The 23,909-nt window shown below is 43.6% G+C and overlaps 2 protein-coding genes across 2 annotated transcripts; one reads left to right on the top strand and one right to left on the bottom strand.

Moving 5' to 3' along the window:
* Window positions 1–400: 400 nt before the first annotated feature.
* LOC142748451 (zona pellucida sperm-binding protein 3-like) lies at window positions 401–5,457 on the bottom strand. Its single transcript, XM_075855548.1, has 8 exons — window positions 4,969–5,457; window positions 3,985–4,103; window positions 3,132–3,235; window positions 2,877–3,054; window positions 2,686–2,806; window positions 1,819–1,910; window positions 1,165–1,298; window positions 401–648 (listed from the first exon to the last, which is right to left on the bottom strand). The coding sequence occupies exons 1-8, from the start codon at window positions 5,455–5,457 to the stop codon at window positions 401–403; spliced, it is 1,485 nt and encodes a 494-aa protein (XP_075711663.1).
* Window positions 5,458–9,779: 4,322 nt separating this feature from the next.
* On the top strand, window positions 9,780–14,827 carry LOC142750607 (zona pellucida sperm-binding protein 3-like). Its single transcript, XM_075859603.1, is given in 9 exon segments — window positions 9,780–9,853; window positions 9,855–10,218; window positions 10,947–11,065; window positions 11,903–12,006; window positions 12,076–12,253; window positions 12,324–12,441; window positions 12,730–12,821; window positions 12,945–13,078; window positions 14,544–14,827. Coding segments are annotated over 9 exon segments (1,467 nt in total).
* Window positions 14,828–23,909: the final 9,082 nt, after the last annotated feature.

Genomic DNA, 23,909 nt, shown 5'->3' with positions numbered 1-23,909 from the left:
TATATATGCTTTGAGTGTCACACTTATGCTTGAGAAAAGGCTCACACTGAGCTGAAACGTTGCACACACGTGGAATAAGAGGATCTCTATCCAAATATTTGGTAGTGCTGCCTCATCTTCTTTTTGACCATCTAAGATCAATCATCGCCATAAGCCAGAACTACAACCCACCAGAGATATTGGCATATCATTTTAAGAAATGCCAGAGGGAAATTTGAATGGAAACTCATTCAAGCCAGCGGTAGCACAACAAGGTGCAACCATATTTGTCTTACACTGCCCATGTCCACACCTGGAGGTAGCAAATGCTAAACTGGACAGATTTACTCATTTGGACACATGCAAGTGTCAACCACGTCAAGAAGACCCAAGAACGAAACAAGGCTTAGGCAGAAGATGTTTATTTCTCTGCAGATTCCTTGTGTGAAAATCTCTTCAGAAGACATTTTCCAACCATAGTAATAGCAATAGCAAAAGCTACTGAACTGACAGACCCGATGGCCACCAGAACCCACAGCTGTAGATGTTCATGTCCTGCAGTCATTCTGGAAGCTTCCGTGTGTGCTGCTCCGGAGCTCTGGTCAGGCTTGTCTCCAGTCACTAGAAGAGGACCCAGTGTGGCCAGGACATGTTTCTCTACTGGAGAACCTGGTGGATGAAGCAAAGCAAGTATTGTAGATTATTAAGTAGAGGTCTAGGGTACAGTCTACAACTTAAGAATGTTTGGGCCTGTAGCAGCACCTTGTAATAGTTAAGTGGCAGGAATAGTCTATGCCTGACACTCCATCTCAGTAGTGATAAGTAAGTGTTGGAGGACCCCTGAATATAGCTTTTTACAGTGTTGCACCCATATTTTTTTTTAGAGTAATAGAATAGCCGTGATTAGGTTCATTTGGTAGTTAGCGAGCAGCTGTGATCACTGCCAAGAACATACTTGTCTAGGGTGAACATATCCATACCCAACCTATGAGGCCGTGATCTGAGGGATAAACATCCAATTACCACAAGTGAAAAATGAAGGAAATGTCTTGAAGATGTTCACTTCTAGGCTTACCACAAATCTGATATGCATGCTAGCACAGCTATTTGGAGAGATCTGGATGTTATCAAGAGGGAAATGTAGCAGTGTTGTGTATATGTAAGCTACAGCAAGCTAGAACTCACCAACATCTCTCTTCCCAAGTCCCCTGGGTCTTCCAAGTGAGGAGCCCCATGTCATTCTCTGGCCTGAAGCAGTAGCACAGTTCCTGGTGGTACAGCACTGGCAGATCCCACTTGATCCTTCCATGGGTGACCAACTAGAAGAAATTGAGGGATAAAAACAAATAGTAGATATGTTATTTGAGTCTTGACTAATACATGAACTATTACGCTATGTTCACACAGGGTATTTTGCAGAGTTTTTTTACGCGGGAACCGCGTCGCAAAGCTCGGCAAAAACGGCCCGAGAATGCCTCCCATTGAATACAATGGGAGGCGTCGGCGTCTTTTTCCCGCGAGCAGTAAAACTGCCTCGCGGGAAAAAGCGTCATGCCCTATCTTCGGGCGCTTCCGCCTCTGACCTCCCATTGACTCCAATGGGAGGCAGACGAAAGCGTATTTCTCGCTGTTTTATGCCCGCGGCGCTAAATGGCCACGGGTGAAAAACGGCGTAATAATTGCTGCGAAAATCGGCGTGCAGGGAGAGGAATATCTGCCTCAAAGTTCCAAACGGAATTTTGAGGCAGATATTCCTCCCCCAAAATACTCCGTGTGAACATAGCCTTTTTACAGTCCAGGACACCTAGGAGGGAATGTGACAGTGGTCAAAGGTCTCACCTGCTGGTAGCCTTGTTGTAGGAGCACGCCTTGTTCACCGGATCAGGGGTCTGGTTGATGTCAGCAGCTCTCAGAGAACAAGTGATATAGATCTAGAAGACATTTGCAGATCATGTTCTGAAAGTTATCCACATTTAGAAACAATGATTCTTGCTTCTTACGGTTTGTGCCAAGTCAGTCTTTTGGGCCACCACAACTGTGTAGAATTAGTGCAATGTTCCAAGTTAAAGCCCGATTACATGTCCAATACCAGCTTAATTTTGGCAGTAGTGATCTGACACAGGACAGACTCATTTGCGCAGGCACAACTTTTTCCCTCTCCTTGACTAGACATGTGGCCCCATGGATGGAAGTTAACTAGGCTATTCAAGGTTGTTTTTTTAATGAAGTGTAGTAAGAAACTTTTTTAAGAACAAATAAAGTAGCAAACCCATTACATTGTACTTGGTCTGTAAAGTAATTAATCCCTTTGTTTATGTATATTGTTCATAAGCCATTGGCTTAATTTACTGAGTGACCCAATACTCTGGTGATGTGGAACGGTCAACTTCAGTTATGGTATTTTGAATAAGCATTGCTCCACTAGATTTTTTTTTAATCTACAATTAAATAGACTGGAGAATCTCTTGCTCTGGAGGGCCTGTCCTGCACCACAGAAAACCCATTGATTTGAATGAACATATCAATTTCCCTTCAGTGCAATTATAAACTTAATCAGCTTATTTTCAAGAGGTTCCTTCTAAAGAAGGAATGGGCCAAAGCAAACCTTTGAGGAAAGTCAAACCAATTCACTATGTGCCAAGGTGCTAGTGGTTGAAACCCAGAATCAGTAGAGGTTTAGTTCAACTTCATAAATAAAATACTTACCAGAGAGACATCACTGTCAGTGAACCTGAAGGCATCAACCATGAAGCGAAGCTTCTCAGCATATGGCCTCGGGGAGACAAAGACTGAGGAGGAATCTTCTTGGATACCATCCATCAAGCACCTGTAGAACAGATTTGGTTTAGATCATGGGCTCCTTGAAGATTAGTACAGTATTGATGATAGATACACACCCATTGTTAGAGATGATCTCATAACGGGGATTGGAGGTCACATCTGGAGTAATGGTGGCCACACAGCTATCAACAAACAGGATCATCGGGACATGGTTCTGAATGTCCAAAGAGGCTTCAATGTAGAACATGTCACCAAGCTGGAAGACCAGTGATTGACTGGGAGCACTCCAGTCCCCTGAAAATAAAATACTGGGGTATTAGCAAAGGTCAGGAGTCTCTGCACCACGATCCTACTGCTGGAAAGAGGCTTACCAGTCATTAGACGCAAGGAGAAGACCAGCCGCTCTTCTGTGGTGACCGTGGTACTGAACGGAATCCATGTTGGCTTGACGGCTTTGCTGCTCACATTGCCATGTCTAGAGGTTGAAAGGTTTTAAGGAATTACAAAAAAAAAAAAAAAAAAAAAACACCACACACAATTTACGTCCAACCATACAGAAAAATTTGAACGTTTCAAAGACGAGCCAGTCATCTGCTATTTACATCAGGATTTGAAGAATTGCACAAGATAGGAAGTTGATCCTACTCAGTGGTCACCAGAAGTTGAGAGCCTTGAGTTGTACTACATTTTAAAATACATGTCTGCTTCCTTCCATTCCTGTCCACAAGTGGTGTCTGGTATCGCAGCTCAATCCCATTCATATCAATGGAGCAGAATACTACTAGACAACTTGTGTATAGGAGTGGTGCTGCTATTTGGAGTAAAGCAGCAATTATTTTTTTAATCCTTCAGAACCCCCTTTAGTAACACATTGGGGCCCATGCACATACTACAGGTCTTTGTTGTGTGGATATGTGTTATAACCCCCCATATAATCACTGAGCTCATACTGTGACTAATTTCATATAGGTGTACATAATTAACTTCCCATCCCAGAAAAAAAAAAAAAAGTCTAAGAATTCTGTGAACCCCCATCAGATGCCTCCATAATATGGCACATTTAGTTCCAATGTGCTCCATTAGACAGGAGCATTGACTCTGCATGCCTAGATGTTAATTTATGGGTAATGCACCTCATACTAGTTCTGAGCCAGGATCAGTCAGAAAGGAGCTTCATTACTCCAGAAGATCAAACCATGGACCACACTAAGGTTATAGACTCACCGTGGGTAGTAACACTGGATGGGAACCAAAGCAGAGTTGAACCTGGTGATGGGCACATTGCTGGAGGAAGTGGGGGTGTAGCGCAGGTTGATCGTGTAGATAAGCCAGTCCGGAGTCATCTTGGGAAGGAACATCACAGTAAGGTTAGATTAAGATTTTATGTTTTAGAAGTTCAAGAGGCATCAAGGCATATCCTACACTAAAATGGGCCTATGCTTGCTGATGACCAACCATAGTTCTGAGAAATACTTGGTATGCTACCATTAGTATAATGACCAATTAGCTTGTGGCCAGAGTGTCTGAACCACAACTTATTACTCTAAACGGAGTGAAAACAGGAGAGCAGGCAAATGGACAACACATAGATTGACCAAGAGGCCCAAGTTATCTACACAGGTTTAGTGACTACAGGGTTATAGAAGCCCAAATAATCACTGATCTTACCAAGTGAAGCAACCTCTAGGCACCCCCTCCTAAGACTGCTCTGTTTTGTTGGAGGAGGGAGTATTATATATAACACAAGGCACAGGCCTTTGATACTCTCGGCATTACTGGAAAGTAGGGAGACCTTTAGGGCAAGTTCACACAGGGCAGATACACTGCATTAAAAAAAATAAAAAAATAGGTGCAGGTTACACCTCCTAATCGAACACAATGGGGAAAACCAGCAACAACAAATATTTTTGGAAATGCTGCAGATTAAAAAAAACTGCACGTCAATTTGAGTGTTTTCCGCTCACTTACGTGTTGTAGATTTGTTTAGATCTCATTGACTAGACCATTACACTGTGGATTTTCAGCAACTAGATTAGTTAGAGAAACTGCATTTACGCAACGTGCGAGCTCCGCCTTAAAAATTCTTTTTTTTGCATATCATGGATAAGCAAAAGGAGCTTCCAGGTCACGTAGATGGTCAACTACACCAATGTTAGGATAATAAAATATAACCACAGCCAGAAAGTAATTATTCCATCAATCACTTACCTCCAAGTTGCTCCCACATTCTTGAAGGCCATTTTCAAAGATCACATTGGGGTCAGTACTTTGTGCACCAGGTCGGCAGGAACCCAGGGTCAGGTCTGAGGGCTTCACCAGCTTTCCATTCCCATAGAAGTCTCTGGTCACCATCACCTCCAGCCTGTCCTCACCACACTGCACACTGATAGGGGAGTTTGGAAGCTGCACAAGTTGCCGTGGTTGAACTTCTCCACCAGGATACCTGGAGCCCCATCCAGACTGAGCACCTCTCAGAGCCCCAAAACCAGACACAGACTGCCCAGCAGACCAAAGGTTTCCTCTAGGAGAGCCCACACCAGATGGAGATTCTTCAAGTCCTCTAGAAGATCCCCATCCAGGCTGATAATTCCTCCACCTAGGGTCTGACTGGCGCTGGTGTCTAACCAAGGAACTGTGAACGCCTGGTCCACAGAGAAGAACCACTAACAGACAACTCCACCTGACCCACAGCTCCATCCTGACTGCAGAAGAAGTAACACAAGGAGAGAGTGGAGGAAGGAGAACTTTATACTCCACCCATCACATAGTCACACCTTCACATGGAGCAGAACTTTATACTCCACCCATCACATAGTCATACCTTCACATGGAGCAGAACTTTATTCTCCACCCATCACATAGAGCAGATAATGATCACACCCAGCTGGATACCTTTCCAACCACCTGATGGGGATACAGCAGAGCTGAAGTTGTTGTTTTCAGATGTTCAATGGTGGTGACGTTTTTCAAATTTCTTCGACATGTTTGTTCAAAATTCTGAATCATTCCATGGATGCAATTTTTTTGCACTCAAGGGTGCATGTAAAGAATTATTTTTGGCTGTACAGTAAAAAATGCATAAGAAAATATTGCAGCAAAAGACACACGCAGTTTTTAGGCCAGCATCACACACACATTTTGTATGCAGTTTTTGGAACAGTTTTTTTTTAGCAAAACACAGGAGTGGACACAAAAGACGAGTTGTGAGAATGAAGTCTTTTCTTTACACCTTTCCTTCCTTTTGGATCCACTTCTGGCTATGACTAAAAAACTGTTAGGGTACATTCACACGGCAGCGTCCGTAACGGCCGAAATTACGGGGCTGTTTCCAGGAGAAAAAAAGCCCCATCATTTCAGCCGTAACAGCATGTGCAGGCGCTTGAACGCCGCGTCCATTACGGACGTAACTGGATCTGGTTTTCCATGGAGTCCATGGAAAACGGCTCCATTTACATCTGAAGAAGTGACATGACACTTCTTTGGCGCGGGCGTCTATTTACGCGCCGTCTTTTGACAGCGACGCGTAAATATACCCCTCGTGTGCACAGACAAACGTCAGCCCATTGCTTTCAATGGGCAGATGTTTGTCAACGCATTCAAGCCGTAATTTCGGACGTAATTCGGGTGTTGAAACGCCTGAATTACGTCCGTAAATAGGCCGTGTGAACATACCCTTACAGAAACTGCATGTGTGATCCTGGCCTTACCGAGAATTGCCGCAATTTTCGCCTTAGCCGTTTTCATAGGAGAAACATGAAAAAAAATTGTTTCCTCTGTAAAAACCGCACTGGCGGACACCGTGGCACTTCAAGGTAAAACCTTTATTCATTTTTCGCCATGATTTCTGATGCGTTTTTTACTACATCAAAATGGTGTGTGTGATCCTGGCCTTAGGGTATGCTTACAGGGGCATTTAGCTGAGAGCACAAGCGGTTTTACCGCGATTTTTGATGCGTTTCTCGCTGAAAGATCTCTTCTATACGCACCCTACTTGAGTCATTTTTTTGTGGCGCTTTATGGCGCACTCGCGGCAAAACCGCGCTATTTCTGTCAAAACTGCCTCAGAAAGCGACTTATGTAAACATACCCTAATAAGTTCACACTGAGTTTTTGGTCAAGCCTTCAGGCGTTTTTTGTTTTTTTTTTGGGGGGGGGGACTTTATTCATCTGTAAAATTTGTTAACATTTTTTTAACAAAAAAAGCGTAAAAAAAGTGTCGCAATCGCATGGAGCAATTTTTTTGGCCTCCAATTGGTTTAAATGAAAGCGGAATCCGCTCCATCATAGGGCAGGACGCTCTTTTGTATCCTGATAACAAAACCGCCTCTGGTCCCCGATGAAATGAATGAGAGGCAGATTTGGGCTGTTTTTCTTTTACGCTGATGCCAAAGCAGAAAATGCCTCAAAATTAGTGTAAAAAAAGCTACGCTCACAAGTCTTTAGGGTGTATTTACGTGAGATGCTTTTGGCCGCGCAGTAAAAACCATGAATTTACAGATGAAGCGCAATTATTTTACAAGTTTTCCCTGTAAAATCTATAATGGCGAAAAATGCATCGCAAACCGTGGCTGTTCGAGGTATAACAGTGTCTGTGTTTTCTGGAATTTTTTTATGCGTTTTTTTACCGCATGGCCAAAAACGTGTCATGTAAAACAGTTTGTAGACAAAAGACTTCATCCGCCCTCACAAAACTCTACGATGTGGACTGAGGGAGGATTTACACGAACGTCGTACGGACCTATGTTAGTCTATGGGGCCGTGCAGACAGTCCGTGATTTTCACGCAGGGTGAGTCCGCTGAGTGAAACGCACAACATGTCCTATATTTGTGCGTTGTTCGCGCATCACGTACCCAATGAAGTCAATGGGTGCGTGAAAATCACGCGCACCACACGGAAAGCCGTGGGAAGCGCGTGATTCGCGCAACAGCAGTAAAAACTATAAATGAAAACAGAAAAGCACCACGTGCTACAAACATACAAACAGAGTGTCATAATGATGGCGGCTGCGCGAAAATCACGCAGCCGCGCATCATACGGGGCTGACACACGGAGCTGTAAAGTGCCTTTTGCGCTCGCAAAATGCCATGTTTTTTGTGCGCGCAAAACGCACACGCTCGTGTGAATCCTCCCTGAATGTTTACACTTTTTTGAGCAAATATGTAGAGTGCATGCACATGAGACATTTTTAGCCTTGCAGTAAAAACCGCCCCCAAAAAAAAGACACAAACACGTGGAATTGCGGCGATTCTCACCTGTGCTGTTTTTACAAGTGCATCTGTAGAAACTGCACAGACGAAAACCGCAATTTTTGATGCAGTTTTAAGGGTATGTTCAAACGGGCTATTTTCAGCCGTTTTTCTGGCCGTAAACGCCCCGAAATAGGCTAAAAATGCGGGGACTGAACGCCTCCAAACATCAGCCCATTGATTTTACAGGGAAAAACGGCTCTCGGTGCCTACAGGGCGTTTTTTAAGCGGCCGTTTTTAAAAACGGCCGCGTAAAAAACGCCTTATAAAAAGAAGTGCATGTCACTTCTTTAACCGTTTTTGGAGCCATTTTTTATTGACAGCTCCAAAAACGGCTGTAAAAAAGCATAAAAATCCGTATTTTCAGCCGTTCTTTGTTAAGCATGTGAACATACCCACACACACTAATTACGTCCGTAATTTACGGACGTATTTCGGCCGCAAGTTCCGGACCGAACTCAGTGCAGGGAGCCGGGCTCCTAGCATCATACTTATGTACGACGCTAGGAGTCCCTGCCTCGCTGCCGGACAACTGTCCCGTACTGTAATTATGTTTTCAGTACGGGACAGTAGTTCCACGGAGAGGCAGGGACTCCTAGCGTCGTACATAAGTATGATGCTAGGAGCCCGGCTCCCTGCACTGTGTTCAGTCCACTACTTGCGGCCGAAATACGTCCGTAAATTACGGACGTAATTAGTGTGTGTGCACATACCCTAACAGCGCAGACAAAAACGTCTCATGTAAATTCACCCTCAAAGAAACTTAGAAAACACAACTCCGCCAATAGTGAACGTCTGAAGACCACAAATGTGATGGGTGGAGTATAAAGTTCTGCTCCATGTGAAAGTATGACTATGTGATGGGTGGAGTATAAAGTTCTGCTCCATGTGAAGGTGTGACTATGTGATGGGTGGAGTATAAAGTTCTGCTCCATGTGAAAGTATGACTATGTGATGGGTGGAGTATAAGGGTATGTGCACACACACTAATTACGGCCGTAAACGACGGACGTATTTCGGCCGCAAGTAGTGGACCGAACACAGTGCAGGGAGCCGGGCTCCTAGCATCATACTTATGTACGATGCTAGGAGTCCCTGCCTCTCCGTGGAACTACTGTCCCGTACTGAAAACATGACTACAGTACGGGACAGTTGTCCTGCAGAGAGGCAGGGACTCCTAGCATCGTATATAACTATGATGCTAGGAGCCCGGCTCCCTGCACTGTGTTCGGTCCGGTACTTGCGGCCGAAATATGTCCGTCAATTACGGACGGAATTAGTGTGTGTGCACATACCCTAAAGTTCTGCTCCATGTGAAGGTGTGACTATGTGATGGGTGGAGTATAAAGTTCTGCTCCATGTGAAGGTATGACTATGTGATGGGTGGAGTATAAAGTTCTGCTCCATGTGAAGGTATGACTATGTGATGGGTGGAGTATAAAGTTCTGCTCCATGTGAAGGTGTGACTATATGATGGATGGAGTATAAAGTTCTGCTCCATGTGAAGGTATGACTATGTGATGGGTGGAGTATAAAGTTCTGCTCCATGTGAAGGTATGACTATGTGATGGGTGGAGTATAAAGTTCTACTCCATGTGAAGGTGTGACTATGTGATGGGTGGAGTATAAAGTTCTGCTCCATGTGAAGGTGTGACTATGTGATGGGTGGAGTATAAAGTTCTGCTCCATGTGAAGGTATGACTATGTGATGGGTGGAGTATAAAGTTCTGCTTCCTCCACTCTCTCCTTGTGTTACTTGTTCTGCAGTCAGGATGGCGCTGTGGGTCAGGTGGAGTTGGCTGTTAGTGGTTCTTCTCTGTGGACCAGGCTTTTGCAGTTCCTTGGTTAGACCCTAGGTGGAGGAATTATCAGCCTGGATGGGGATCTTCTAGAGGACTTGGACAACCTGTGTCTAGAGTGGGTTCTCCTAGAGGAAATCCTTGGTCTTCAGCTCAGACTGGATGGGGCTCCAGGTATATTGGTGAACTTCAGCCACGACAGCTTACACAGTCTCCAAACTCCCCTATCAGTGTGCAGTGTGGTGAGGACAGACTGGTGGTGATGGTGACCAGAGACTTCTATGGGAATGGAAAGCTGGTGAAGCCCTCAGACCTGACCCTAGGATCCCAGCCCTGCAGAGCTGGACGTCAGAGCTCCGATACTACTCTTATCTTTGAAAATGGCCTTCAAGAATGTGGAAGCAATTTGGAGGTAAGTGCCTGAATTGTTGGTTGTCTTTATCCTTGGGTAAGAAATACAAGAACTAGCCTTCTGAACAGACAGGATCTTATAACCAGAATACTAAGGCAGTTGACTTCCACTTCCGGATTCCACAGTGTGAATCCATATGGTGGTTATTTTCCTAGTTCTCGTGACTGTCCTGTTTCTGTTCATGTTTATCAGTAGCAACTAGGTCTGCATTAGCATTTTTTACTTTATTCACGGTTGACTGACCAGCAGATGGAAGATGTTTGGGTGACCACATACCAAGTAACTCATATATATATATATATATATATATATATATATATATATATATATATATAATCTCTCTGTGAACCTCTCATTCTTAATGATACATATGTCTCCTGTCAATGAGGGGATGGGTTCGGTTATAAAATAAATGACAGCTGACTTCTATTGTGTGGGCTTTTGGTGGTTTTATGTTCAGACTAGAAGATAAATATGCATTTATCCAAACACTTTAGTTGTGGAAATCACTATACTGTGTGTGTGGGGGGAGGGGGGGCGTGTTTTATATCCTGGTAGTAGTGCCAAAAATATTTGAGTATTTGTAAATAGAGTTCAATATTAAATTAACCATCGTATCGGAGGCTTTGTATTGATTGGTCGTTGTAAAGTTTACTCAATGCCTAGAATTTTAGAATGATAAAAGCTTTATGAACTAGGAGACTAATCTCAATGAGAATTTTCCACAGATGACTCCAGACTGGCTTATCTACACGATCAGCCTGCGCTACACCCCCACTTCCTCCAGCAATGTGCCCATCACCAGGTTCAACTCTGCTTGGGTTCCCATCCAGTGTTACTACCCACGGTGAGTCTATGGCAATGATATAGTGGTCATGTCCAGAAGATCTGCCTATAGACAAGTGGTGAAGTTACATTTAGTGTTAGGGTATGTTCACACGTAGTCAACAAAAACGTCTGAAAATCCAGAGCTGTTTTCATGGGGAAACAGACCCTGTTTTTCAGACGTTTTTTTACCAACTCGAATTTTTCGCGGCGTTTTTCGCGGCGTTTTTTACGTCCGTTTTTGGAGCTGTTTTCATTGGAGTCTGAGAAAACAGCTCCAAAAACGTCCAAAGAAGTGTCCTGCACTTCTTTTGACGAGGCTGTATTTTTACGCGTCGTCGTTTGACAGCTGTCAAACGACGACGCGTAAATAACAGGTCGTCTGCACAGTACGTCGGCAAACCCATTCAAATGAATGGGCAGATGTTTGCTGACATATTGTAGCCCTATTTTCAGATGTAAAACGAGGCATAATACGCCTCGTATACGTCTGAGATTTGGCCGTGTGAACATACCCTTAATCCTCTACCTTACCAGAGTAAGTCAACTGTCCATGGAATACCCTAGACTACATTAAATCCAGTGTGTTGGTTTATTTTAGCTTTCTTCTTGAGGCCTTTTGTAAGTTCTTATGTGGAGAGTATCTAGGATAAGATTTAGGGGCAGATTTACTTCTATGTTTGTCGATAGTGTTAATATACAAGTGGTATGGGGGGGGGGCTGCATTACGATGCAGTAAAAAAAGCTAACATAGTCTAGGGTTTAACATGTTTCTGGTTTACATGATGGTACCTTCTTGTCTCCTTGAATGTGGCTGACTGTAAGACCCTGATTCTTATGAATTTTTCAAACTTTCTAGGCATGGTAATGTGAGCAGCAAAGCGATCAAGCCGACTTGGGTTCCCTTTAGCACCACGGTGACCACAGAAGAGAGGCTGGTCTTCTCCTTGCAGCTAATGAATGGTAAGAAGCTTTCCAGTAGTGGGGCAGAGTCTCTTGTTCTAGGCTAATAACATGAAACTGCATCCACAGAGGACTGGAGTGCTCCTAGGTCATCACTGGTCTTCCAGCTTGGTGACATGTTCTACATTGAGGCCTTTTTGGACACTCAGAACCATGTCCCGATGATCCTGTTTGTTGACAGCTGTGTGGCCACCATTACCCCAGATGTGACCTCCAATCCTCATTATGATATAGTTTCTTATAATGGGTGAGTTTCTTCCTTCCACGTTGCACTGTTAATCCAAGGGCATCTTCACTGAAATTAATCTGTCCTATAGTTGCTTGATGGATGGTATGCAAGAAGATTCCTCCTCGGCCTTTTCGCAAAGACCCCAAGCCAACAAGCTCCGCTTCATGGTTGATGCCTTCATGTTCACTGACAGTGATCTCTCTACAGTGAGTATTAGAGAAGTTTATTTTCCGACAATCACTAATGGGACATGTTGTAACATTGGTGGGTGTTGTATAACCATGAAGGTCCCAACTGAGTAACATGATGGCTCATGTATATATGAACTCAAAAGATGATCCAAGAGCATGGCTGCACTAACATGAATACCTTGTGTAGGCTACAGCTTGTGATTTTATTAAAGTTCTCAACTATTGCATAGAAGTGGACTTAAAGTTGTGAAGGATTTCTTTGCATTCATCAGTAAGACTTGAACTGTAAATGTGTTGTCCTAGATCTATATCACATGTTCTCTGAGAGCAGCTGACATCAACCAGACCCCTGATCCGGTGAACAAGGCCTGCTCCTACAACAAGGCTACCAGCAGGTGAGACCACATACAAATGGGTGAATGTCTTGGTTAAAAATGCTTTACAATCCTAGATGTTTGGATAACAATCCTATGTTCTTCAATGGTTGGACCGCTTTGTTAAATCGCAATGTCTTCTAGTTGGTCACCTGTGGAAGGATCAAGTGGGATCTGCCAGTGCTGCACCACCAGGAACTGTGCTACTACTACAGGCCAGAGAATGACATGGGGCTCCCCACTTGGAAGACCCAGGGGACTTGGGAAGAGAGATGTTGGTGAGTTTTAGTCTTGGAAGCCAGAACACATCTAGATTTCCTTTCTGGATACATTGAAGATGTGTTCTGGAAAGACTCCATGCTATAGATTGTGTTACCAAGTACGTTAGGGGATATTTGTTTGGTCAACCTTAATTTTGGCTTCATTAATTAACGAGAATCTTGCCATGGAAAGCAAGGGGGACTGTAGCTTGTGTTCCCATGAAGTACAATTTCGAATTCACCTATAGGTGAGGTCACGAACAGAAGTCTGTTTTTCAAAGTTGGGAATAATAATAATAATCTTGTATAGCTCCAACATATTACGCAGCACTTTACAATTTAGAGGGAAGATGAACCGACAATATGAGACATTACAAAGTTCATTTGCAATTCAAATGAGGACCCTGATCACAAGAGCTTGCAATCTATGAGGAAATAGGGGAGCCACAAAGTCTAAAAGTGTTTAAGTACAATGGTCCAGCTTTTTTTTTTTTTTTTTAATACACATGGGGTGGTACACAAAGCTGCATGAGCTGGTCACCTGCCAGTAGCCGTGTATGACGGACATGAAGAGGAGTGTGAGGGAATCTTATTCTGATGACTAACCTAAAATGGGGGCCATGGAAAGGAGTCAGATTAGGGAATGTTATAGGCCTGTCAAAAAAAAAAAAAAGTGTTTTCAGGGCACGTTTAAACTCTGGCTTTTGGGAATTAATGTGATTGTCTGGGGTAGTGCATGCCAGAGGACGGGTGCAGCACAAGAGAAATCCTGGAGACAGGAGTGGGAGGTTCAGATTATGGAGGATTTTAATTTATGGTCGTTGGCAGAACGTAGAGCCCGAGTAGGGTGGTAGACAGAGATGAGGGAGGAGATGTAAGGAGGTGCAGCACTGTGGAGAGCTTTGTGGGTGAGAGTGATAAGATTGAATTTTATTCGGAAGGGGATGGGCAACCAGTGCAGTGACTGGCACAGATTAGAGGCGTTGGTGTAGCGGTTGGTCATAAAGATGAGCCTGGCTGCTGCATTGAGGATAGATTGGAGAGGGGAGACTTTAGTGAGGGGAAGACTGACTAGTAATGAGTTACAATAGTCAAGACGAAGGTGAATCAGAGCAACAATTAAAGATTTGGCTGCTTCCTCTGTAAGAAAAGGGCGGATTCTGGAGATGTGTTTGAGGTGAAAGTGATTGAGTGTGAGGAGTAAAAGAGATCAAAAATAACCCTGAGACAGCGGGCGTGCTGCCTAGGGGTTATGGTAGTGCCACACACTGAGATGGAGACCTCTGGTTTAGGTAGGTTAGTAGATGGTGGGGTTGTATGAGGTCTCCAGTGCCAATAGTTTTAGACACACTTTTTTGGAGAATAATGTGTAGTTCTTAGTTCAGAGTAGTATCTGGTCTTATTCGCTACTTAGTTTACCTTAGACTGAAGTGTCATTTTACATCTGCAGTTCAATTAATACTTCAGAATTTTCTTCCACCAGGTTCTCCTGTAGAGAAACATGGCCTGGCCACACTGGGTCCTCTTCTAGTGACTGGAGACAAGCCTGACCACATCCCTGAAGCCGGAAATGTCCAAACTTCCAGAATGACAGCAGGGCATGAACCTCTACAGCTGTGGGTGCTGGTGGCCATCGGGTCCATCAGTTCAGTAGTTGTTGCTGTTGCGCTTACTATGGTTGGAAAATGGTTTCTTAAGATTCTCACCAATAGTCCAGAAATAAATCCATATAATAAACATTGGTCGCATTCTTGGTCTTGTGACTAACTATAGCATCAAAGTAAGAATACTGAGTTGTATGGGTTTCCTTTAGTCTCACGTGGTCTGGTAGTAGTCATACATCCTTCAGTACAACTGACTGTCAGGTCCCTTTATATACATAAGTCATGTGTACAGGAAACATGAGGTTAAATAACCCCTCCCCTGTATCCCTCCTCAGTGTAATATCTTTGAGGATAGGGAATTACTGGGACCTTCTGCTCTCCAAAAAAAGAAAAATATTGTTTTCCAAGTAATAATATGCAGGAACTCTTTAGTGCAGTTAGAACTATGGGAGTAGAAGAGCTACAAGATACCAAACAGGGGGGTGCCCCATCTGATAGCTGATCAGCACCCCCAGCAAAGTGATCAAGGGGTGCCAATGGTTGTCATGGCAACCCAGTGGCCTAATGAAGGCCCCCCCCCCCCCTGGGCTGCCTTTCTTAATCACCTGTTAAGTAGTGTTTCTGGTATGGTTTAACAGGAGCCTGTAAAAATGACAATATACCGCAATACATTAGTATTGCAGCATGTTGTACCAGTGATCTAACAATTGCTGGTTCAAGTTCCCCAGGGGGACTAATGAAATCAGATCTATAAGAAGTTCAAACCTACCCCCCCCCCCCCTTTTTTTTTTTTTAACCTCCATTTTCCCAATACACTATCTGGTAAAACATGGCCCTGTTAAACTACAACTTGTCCCACAAAAAAAAAGCCCACCTATGGCTACATTGATGGGAAAAAAAAACGGTTATGGCTTTTGGAAGGTGTGGTGGGGAAAAAACAAATCAAATGTCTGTGTCCTGAAGGGGTTACACTGGTTGTGAGTGTTGATGTTATGAAACATTTTTTGATTAAAAAGGCGATTTAATGTTTTCAGAAGGGTTTAGTAGGGCAGGGCAAGTGGAGGCCTGTATCGTTTACAATGTTGGAAGGCTTTTTTTGTCAGTTGGATGGGGTATCACATTCGGTTTGAGTGGATTTTATTTAGACTTTCATTTTCTTGGGCCTTTTATGCTGCTTTTTGGGTGGGGGAGTTAGTCCCTCTAGATGGGTACAGGGGGGTATTCAGTTGAGTGATGTAGTTTTAAGGGAGGGAGTTTAGAATTTTTTTAAAACTAGCTTGAAGGCTTATCCATTTTCTCCTTTCTTCCAGACCTGTTAGGCAAAGAACTGCTGGCATGTAGGGTGCTGTCTTGCCTTCATTGCCATAAAACCCCACGCCAAGGAGGGAGACCTATATACCTAATAGGTCCCCCGACCATCCCCACTCAGAAGCGCCAAACCACGCTCGGTCCCGTCGAGCAAATCCAGCAAGAATATGGCCATCCCGATATCGTTTAGATGTACTCGGACAGGGGCCAACAGGTCCACATTGTTCCTTTCCAAGAAATGATGGCGCAGCCCGATTCCGCCCAATGATCGCGTGATATGCATATGTTCAGCAATGTACGCACTCTCTCCAACACGGTCATATCCCTGGCCCCACGCCACACTGTCCTAGCCACAATCTCAGACCAAACTATCACGCACCTTGAACTGCCTGAAACAATATCTGTCCGGATCAGTGACAGCAGGTGGGCCAACTTTACCTGACCAGTATCGTCGTCATCCCCCCCTGCATCTATTATGAGAGCAATGGGGGCCGTAGTGTTCCTGCTGAGTGACACAATCTTCGGCAGCAATTGTACCCACCGTAATCCCCTGAACCCATGCCATCGCACATCCGCCTGCGCCAGGCCCATTTTACTGCCCAGTGGCTTTAATCGCTGCCCAATGTACATACGAAAGACCTATTATCCAAATCTGAGGCCTGTTGGCACCTGCCGCAGAAGGACCACAACACCGTTAAGTGACATGACAAACTGTATAACATTTAGCATTTATTAACGACCAAATCAGGAGGAACATAGGATTTAAAACGAACAGAACTCTATCTACCTAGACGCATGATCGCATTATCTCTAGGGCGTTCACCGCGGTAGCAGCCCCGATTCTAAAAGAATGAGTACTGAAATCCTGTGCTGGCAAAGCCAAATGCCGTAAACATGATTTAAAAACAGCGTTAAACTGAAAACACAAGCGGTGCAACATTCGCATTCAGTAAGAATTGCGGCTCCGTAGCTCGCAGATTAACAAACTCCGTAACTAAAGCAACAGGGCAGTGTCCCCCGATCTTCCCAATACACAACCAAGAACCCATTCCTGTTTGATCTGTTTTTGATTTACGCACGCAAACCCTCAAGAAATCTATACCTACCACTATATCCGAAAATAAAAGGCCCCCGGGCCTGCTGGCACTAGGCGCCACCACTTTGCTAATGCGCAGTGCTGAAAAAAACGAAAAAGCCGCACAAAACAGGGAGTCTTCATATGCATCACTGCAAACACTTACCACCACCGATAAAAAAAATTCTGACAACAAACGAGACCGGACGTCTCATATCCCTGGTGACCTTTTTTTCCAACCTTTAAGTGCCTGCCTTACTACAAAACTCCTGGTCACATCTGTGACTCCCCATAACTTTAACATGAACGCAACTCCAGCCAAATATTTACAAACAGTAGCAGCACTATTGTCGATTCACCGCAAGTGGACCATGAAGTCCAAAGTGACAATCCAAATGCCGGTTGTTATTCAAAGGGAATTTATTATATGCAACTTGCAACCACAAAAGCCATGCCTTAGGCCCCATGCACACGACAGTAAAAAATCTCCGTAATTGCGGACCGCAATTACGGACCCGTTTGGTTCTATTGGCCGCGGACACCTTTCCGTATAGCTACGGATAGTTGTCAGTGCCGTAGAACTGTACCACAAAAGATAGAACATGTTCTATCTTTTGCATTTTACACGCCGTGCTCCCATACTGTGTAAAATGTGTTCCGCGGCCATGCTCACAATCGCGGGCCGTGATTACGGGCACGGCCGTGTGCATGAGGCCTAACAGTGGCTCTTTCAGCTGGGATAACAGATCACATTAAAAGCTTCAGACGTTGGCTTCTACTATCTCCCATAAGTGATGGGAAACACCCGCAAACACTGCAAAACACCCGCGGATGAAATTCCCGGAACACCAACATCTGTGAATGAGACAAAGCACCAGCCACCTTATTGCAAACTCTCAGAACATGTTTCGCATGAAACTACACATTAAAATGCAAACACCTCAAAACCAAATAACGCAACAAAGCTAACGCCGGCAATGAACTGGACGACAAGCCATTCACGGCATGCGCTACCGACATATTATCTGTCCAAAAGCGTATTCTCTTATTAGCCATCTCGTGACCCCACAGGTCAACTGCAACAATAATAGGAAAAAGTTCCAGTAAGGTCGAATTTTTAGTCAATCCAAGTGTAAACCAAGTAGCCGGCCAGGGAGACCTGCACCAGCTGCGACCCAATATTGCACCAAAACCATCACCCCCAGCCGCATCTGTGAATAACTGCAACTCCACATCAGAAGCTTCCATTTCCTGACAAACCGCCCGACCATTAAAGGAAGCTAAAAAATACTGTCACACAAACAGGTCCTTACGCATGCTTGCTATCACCCGGATAAAGTGCACCGGTCGTTTCGCTACCCTGGTCGCCAGCGACAATCGCCTTGAAAAAACACGGCACATGCGCATAATGCGGCAGGCAAACACTAACAAACCAAGCAATGATTGTAACTGTCGCAACATCACTGTAAAGGATCTGCCAGGCACAACTTCTGTGGATACGCCCATAGGTAATCAGTCTGCACCTGAGTCTATGTCTATGAGACTGACTCCATCTTCCACCACTCAGGATGGCAGGCTTAGGAGTGGGAGAGCCTATCGCAGCCTGGCCCGACGGAGCTAGCTCCCGCCCTCTGTCTATTTATACCTGCCTTTCCTCTTCCTCCTTTGCTTGTGATTCTTCTTGTGTGGTTTCCTGGCCCAGCTACAGCTTCTGACTATTTGATCCTGTTCCATACTGACCCCGGCTTACTGACTACTCTCCTGCTCTGCGTTTGGTACCTCGTGCACTCCTGGTTTGACTCGGCTCGTTCACCACTCTTGTTGCTCACGGTGTTGCCGTGGGCAACTGCCCCATTTCCCTTAGCTTTGTGTTCCCTTGTCTGTTTGTCTCGTGCACTTACTGAGCGTAGGGACCGGCGCCCAGTTGTACCCCGTCGCCTAGGGCGGGTCGTTGCATGTAGGCAGGGACAGAGTGGTGGGTAGATTAGGGCTCACTTGTCCGTTTCCCTACCCCCATCATTACAATCACCTTCTTCGATCCGGCCACCTGGTCAATCCGAGACACCAAAAAAGCTAATTTGTCATCAGACAAACAAAAGACCATGAGATTTGTATCTGTTTCAATACCCAAAAAAGACAGAACCGTGGACGGGCCTTCTGTTTTCTCCTCCGTGATCGGCACACCGAAGCGGGTCATCATGTTACGAAAAACCTTCAATAAGTAACCACCCAACTCAGAAACTTTAGGACCAACAAAAAGAAAATCATCTAGATAATGAATGACGGAAGAATAACCAGCCTCAAAATGGACTACCCATTCCAAAAATGACTAAACATTTCAAAATAGCTACATAAAATCAAACATCCCATAGGGAGAGAATTCTAGCTGGGGTGGAAGAGTATTTAAACTAGGGCTGAGGAGGGACGTCAATGTAGAAAATAAAGGGGTAGTCAGGTTACAGAGGGGTTAGACTATATTGGTGGGGGGGAGAAACAGACTGTGGGGAGAGGACTAGACAACAGGATAAGCAGTGAAAATAAAAATGCCAAATTAATGTCAAATAATCACATTTCTGATAATAAAAGTGAAAGGCAAGTTAAGGTGTATGTTCACAAATGCCAGAAGTCTAGCAAGCAAAATGGGGGAGCTGGAGGCCTTGATACTGGAAGAAAATATTGATATAGTTGGTGTTGCTGAAACATGGCTAGAATCTTCTCATGACTGGGCTGTAAATCTACAGGGTTTTACACTTTTTCGGAAAGACAGGACAAATAGGAAAGGCGGTGTTGTATGTCTGTATGTGAGAAGTGAAATGAGGGTGATGTATGTCTGTATGTGAGAAGTGATATGAAGGCGGTGGTGTATGTCTGTATGTGAGAAGTGATATCAAGGTGGTGATGTATGTCTGTATGGGAGAAGTGATATGAAGGTGGTGATGTATGTATGTATGTATGTATGCGAGAAGTGATATGAAGGTGGTGATGTATGTACACTACCGTTCAAAAGTTTAGGGTCACTTCGAAATTTCCTTATTTTTGAAAGAAAAGCACAGTTTTTTTCAATGAAGATAACATTAAATTAATCAGAAATACACTCTATACATTGTTAATGTGCTAAATGACTATTCTATCTGCAAACGTCTGGTTTTTAATGCAATATCTACATAGGTGTATAGAGGCCCATTTCCAGCAACCATCACTCCAGTGTTCTAATGGTACATTGTGTTTGCTAATTGTGTTAGAAGGCTAATGGATGATTAGAAAACACTTCAAAACCCTTGTGCAATTATGTTAGCACCGCTGTAAACAGTTTTGCTGTTTAGAGGAGCTATAAAACTGACCTTCCTTTGAGCTAGTTGAGAATCTGGAGCATTACATTCGTGGGTTCGATTAAACTCTCAAAATGGCTAGAAAAACAGAGCTTTCATGTGAAACTCGACAGTCTATTCTTGTTCTTAGAAATGAAGGCTATTCCATGCGAGAAATTGGCAAGAAACTGAAGATTTCCTACAACGGTGTGTACTACTCCCTTCAGAGGACAGCACAAACAGGCTCTAACCAGAGTAGAAAGAGAAGTGGGATGCCCCGCTGCACAACTGAGCAACAAGACAAGTACATTAGAGTCTCTAGTTTGAGAAATAGACGTCTCACACGTCCTCAACTGGCAGCTTCTTTAAATAGTACCCGCAAAACGCCAGTGTCAACGTCTACAGTGAAGAGGCGACTCCAGGATGCTGGCCTTCAGGGCAGAGTTGCAAAGAAAAAGCCATATCTGAGACTGGCTAATAAAAGGAAAATATTAATATGGGCAAAAACACACAGACATTGGACAGAGGAAGATTGGAAAAAAGTGTTATGGACAGACGAATCAAAGTTTGAGGTGTTTGGATCACACAGAAGAACATTTGTGAGACGCAGAACAACTGAAAAGATGCTGGAAGAGTGCCTGACGCCATCTGTCAAGCATGGTGGAAGTAATGTGATGGTCTGGGGTTGCTTTGGTGCTGGTAAAGTGGGAGATTTGTACAAGGTAAAAGGGATTTTGAATAAGGAAGGCTATCACTCCATTTTGCAACGCCATGCCATACCCTGTGGACAGCGCTTGATTGGAGCCAATTTCATCCTACAACAGGACAATGACCCAAAGCACACCTCCAAATTATGCAAGAACTATTTAGGAAAGAAGCAGGCAGCTGGTATTCTATCTGTAATGGAGTGGCCAGCGCAGTCACCAGATCTCAACCCCCATAGAGCTGTTGTGGGAGCAGCTTGACCGTATGGTACGCAAGAAGTGCACATCAAGCCAATCCAACTTGTGGGAGGGGCTTCTGGAAGCATGGGGTCAAATTTATCCCGATTACCTCAGCAAATTAACAGCTAGAATGCCAAAGGTCTGCAATGCTGTAATTGCTACAAATGGAGCATTCTTTGACGAAAGCAAAGTTTGAAGGAGAAAATTATTATTTCAAATAAAAATCATTATTTCTAACCTTGTCAATGTCTTGACTATATTTTCTAGTCATTTTGCAACTCATTTGATAAATATAAGTGTGAGTTTTCATGGAAAACACAAAATTTTCTGGGTGACCCCAAACTTTTGAACGGTAGTGTATGTATGTATGTCAGAAGTGATATGAAAATGGTGATGTATGTATGTATGTATCTATCTGAGAAGTGATATGAAGGTGGTGATGAATGTCTGTATGGGAGAAGTGATATGAAGGTGGTGATGTATGTATGTATGTATGTATGCTAGAAGTGATATGAAGGTGGTGATGTATGTCTGTATGTGAGAAGTGATATGAAGATGGTGGTGTATGTCTGTATGTGAGAAGTGATATGAAGGTGGTGTATGTCTGTATGTGAGAAGTGATATTAAGGTGATGTATGTCTGTATGTGAGAAGTGATATGAAGGTGATGTATATCTGTATGTGAGAAGTGATATGAAGGTGGTGGGATATGTCTGTATGTGAGAAGTGATATGAAGGTGGTGGTGTATGTATGTATGGGAGAAGTGATATGAAGGTGGTGATGTATGTATGTATGTATGTATGTATGCGAGAAGTGATATGAAGGTGGTGATGTATGTATGTATGTGAGAAGTGATATGAAGGCAGTGGTGTATGTCTGTATGGGAGAAGTGATATGAAGGTGGTGATGTATTTATGTATGTGAAAAGTGATATGAAGGTGATGTATGTCTGTATGTGAGAAGTGATATGAAGGTGATGTATGTCTGTATTTGAGAAGTGATATGAAGGCGGTGGTGTATATCTGTATGTTTGAAGTGATATGAAGGTGGCGGTGTATGTCTGTATGTGAGAAGTGATATGATGGTGGTGGTGTATGTCTGTAAGGGAGAAGTTATATGAAGGTGGTGGTGTATGTCTGTACGTGATAAGTGATATTAAGGTGGCGGTGTATGTCTGCATGTGAGAAGTGATATGAAGGTGGCGGTGTATGTCTGTATGTGAAAATTGATATGAAGGCGTTGGTGTATGTCTGTTTGTGAGAAGTGATATGAAGGTGCTGGTGTATGCCTGTATGTGTCAGAAGTGATATGAAAATGGTGATGTATGTATGTATCTATCTATCTGAGAAGTGATATGAAGGTGGTGTATGTCTGTATGTGAGAAGTGATATGAAGGTGGTGATGTATGTATGTATGTATGTATGTATGTATGTATGCAAGAAGTGATATGAAGATGGTGATGTATGTATGTGAGAAGTGATATGAAGGTGGTGTATGTCTGTATGTGAGAAGTGATATTAAGGTGATGTATGTCTGTATGTGAGAAGTGATATGAAGGTGATGTATGTCTGTATGTGAGAAGTGATATGAAGGCGGTGGTGTATGTCTGTATGTGAGAAGTGATATGAAGGTGATTTATATCTGTATGTGAGAAGTGATATGAAGGTGGTGGGGTATGTCTGTATGTGAGAAGTAATATGAAGGTGGTGGTGTATGTATGTATGGGAGAAGTGATATGAAGGTGGTGATGTATGTATGCATGTATGTATGTATGTATGTATGTATGCAAGAAGTGATATGAAGGTGGTGATGTATGTCTGTATCTGAGAAGTGATATGAAGGTGGTGATGTATGTATGTATGTATGTATGTATGTCTGTATGTGAGAAGTGATATGAAGGTGGTGGTGTATGTCTGTATGTGAGAAGTGATATGAAGGTGGTGTATGTGTGTATGTGATAAGTAATATGAAGGTGGTGGTGTATGTGTGTATGTGAGAAGTGATATGATGGTGGTGGTGGTGTATGTCTGTATGGGAGAAGTTATATGAAGGTGGTGGTGTATGTCTGTATGTGATAAGTGATATGAAGGTGGCGGTGTATGTCTGTATGTGAGAAGTGATATGAAGGTGGTGGTGTATGTCTGTATGTGAGAAGTGATATGAAGGCGATACTGTATGTCTGTATGTGAGAAGTGATATGAAGGTGGTGGTGTATGTCTGTATGTGAGAAGTTATATGAAGGTGGTGGTGTACGTCTGTATGTGAGAAGTGATATGAAGGCGGTGGTGTATGTCTTTATGTGAGAAGTGATATGAAGAGAAGTGTGAAAGAGACAATAGTGGGTGAAGATTGTGAGGAGGTTGAAACATTGTGGGTGGAACTAGAAAGGGAGGTAAACACTGAAAAAATTATGTTTTGTGTAATCTATAGACCCCCCCAATATAATTGAGGAGATGGAAGATCAGTTATATAAACAGATGGAGCGGGCTGCACAGGCGGGTACAGTAGTGATAATGGGAGATTTTAATTACCGGGATATTAATTGTTGTCATGGTTCGGCTTCAACTGCAAAGGGGAGACATTTCCTCAACCTGTTGCAGGAAAATTTTA

The sequence above is a fragment of the Rhinoderma darwinii genome, chromosome 3 (genome assembly GCF_050947455.1).
Source record: "Rhinoderma darwinii isolate aRhiDar2 chromosome 3, aRhiDar2.hap1, whole genome shotgun sequence".
Classification (NCBI taxonomy): domain Eukaryota; kingdom Metazoa; phylum Chordata; class Amphibia; order Anura; family Rhinodermatidae; genus Rhinoderma; species Rhinoderma darwinii.
The sequence above is the reverse complement of the archived record's forward strand: the minus strand, read 5'-3'. Positions and strand labels throughout refer to the sequence as shown.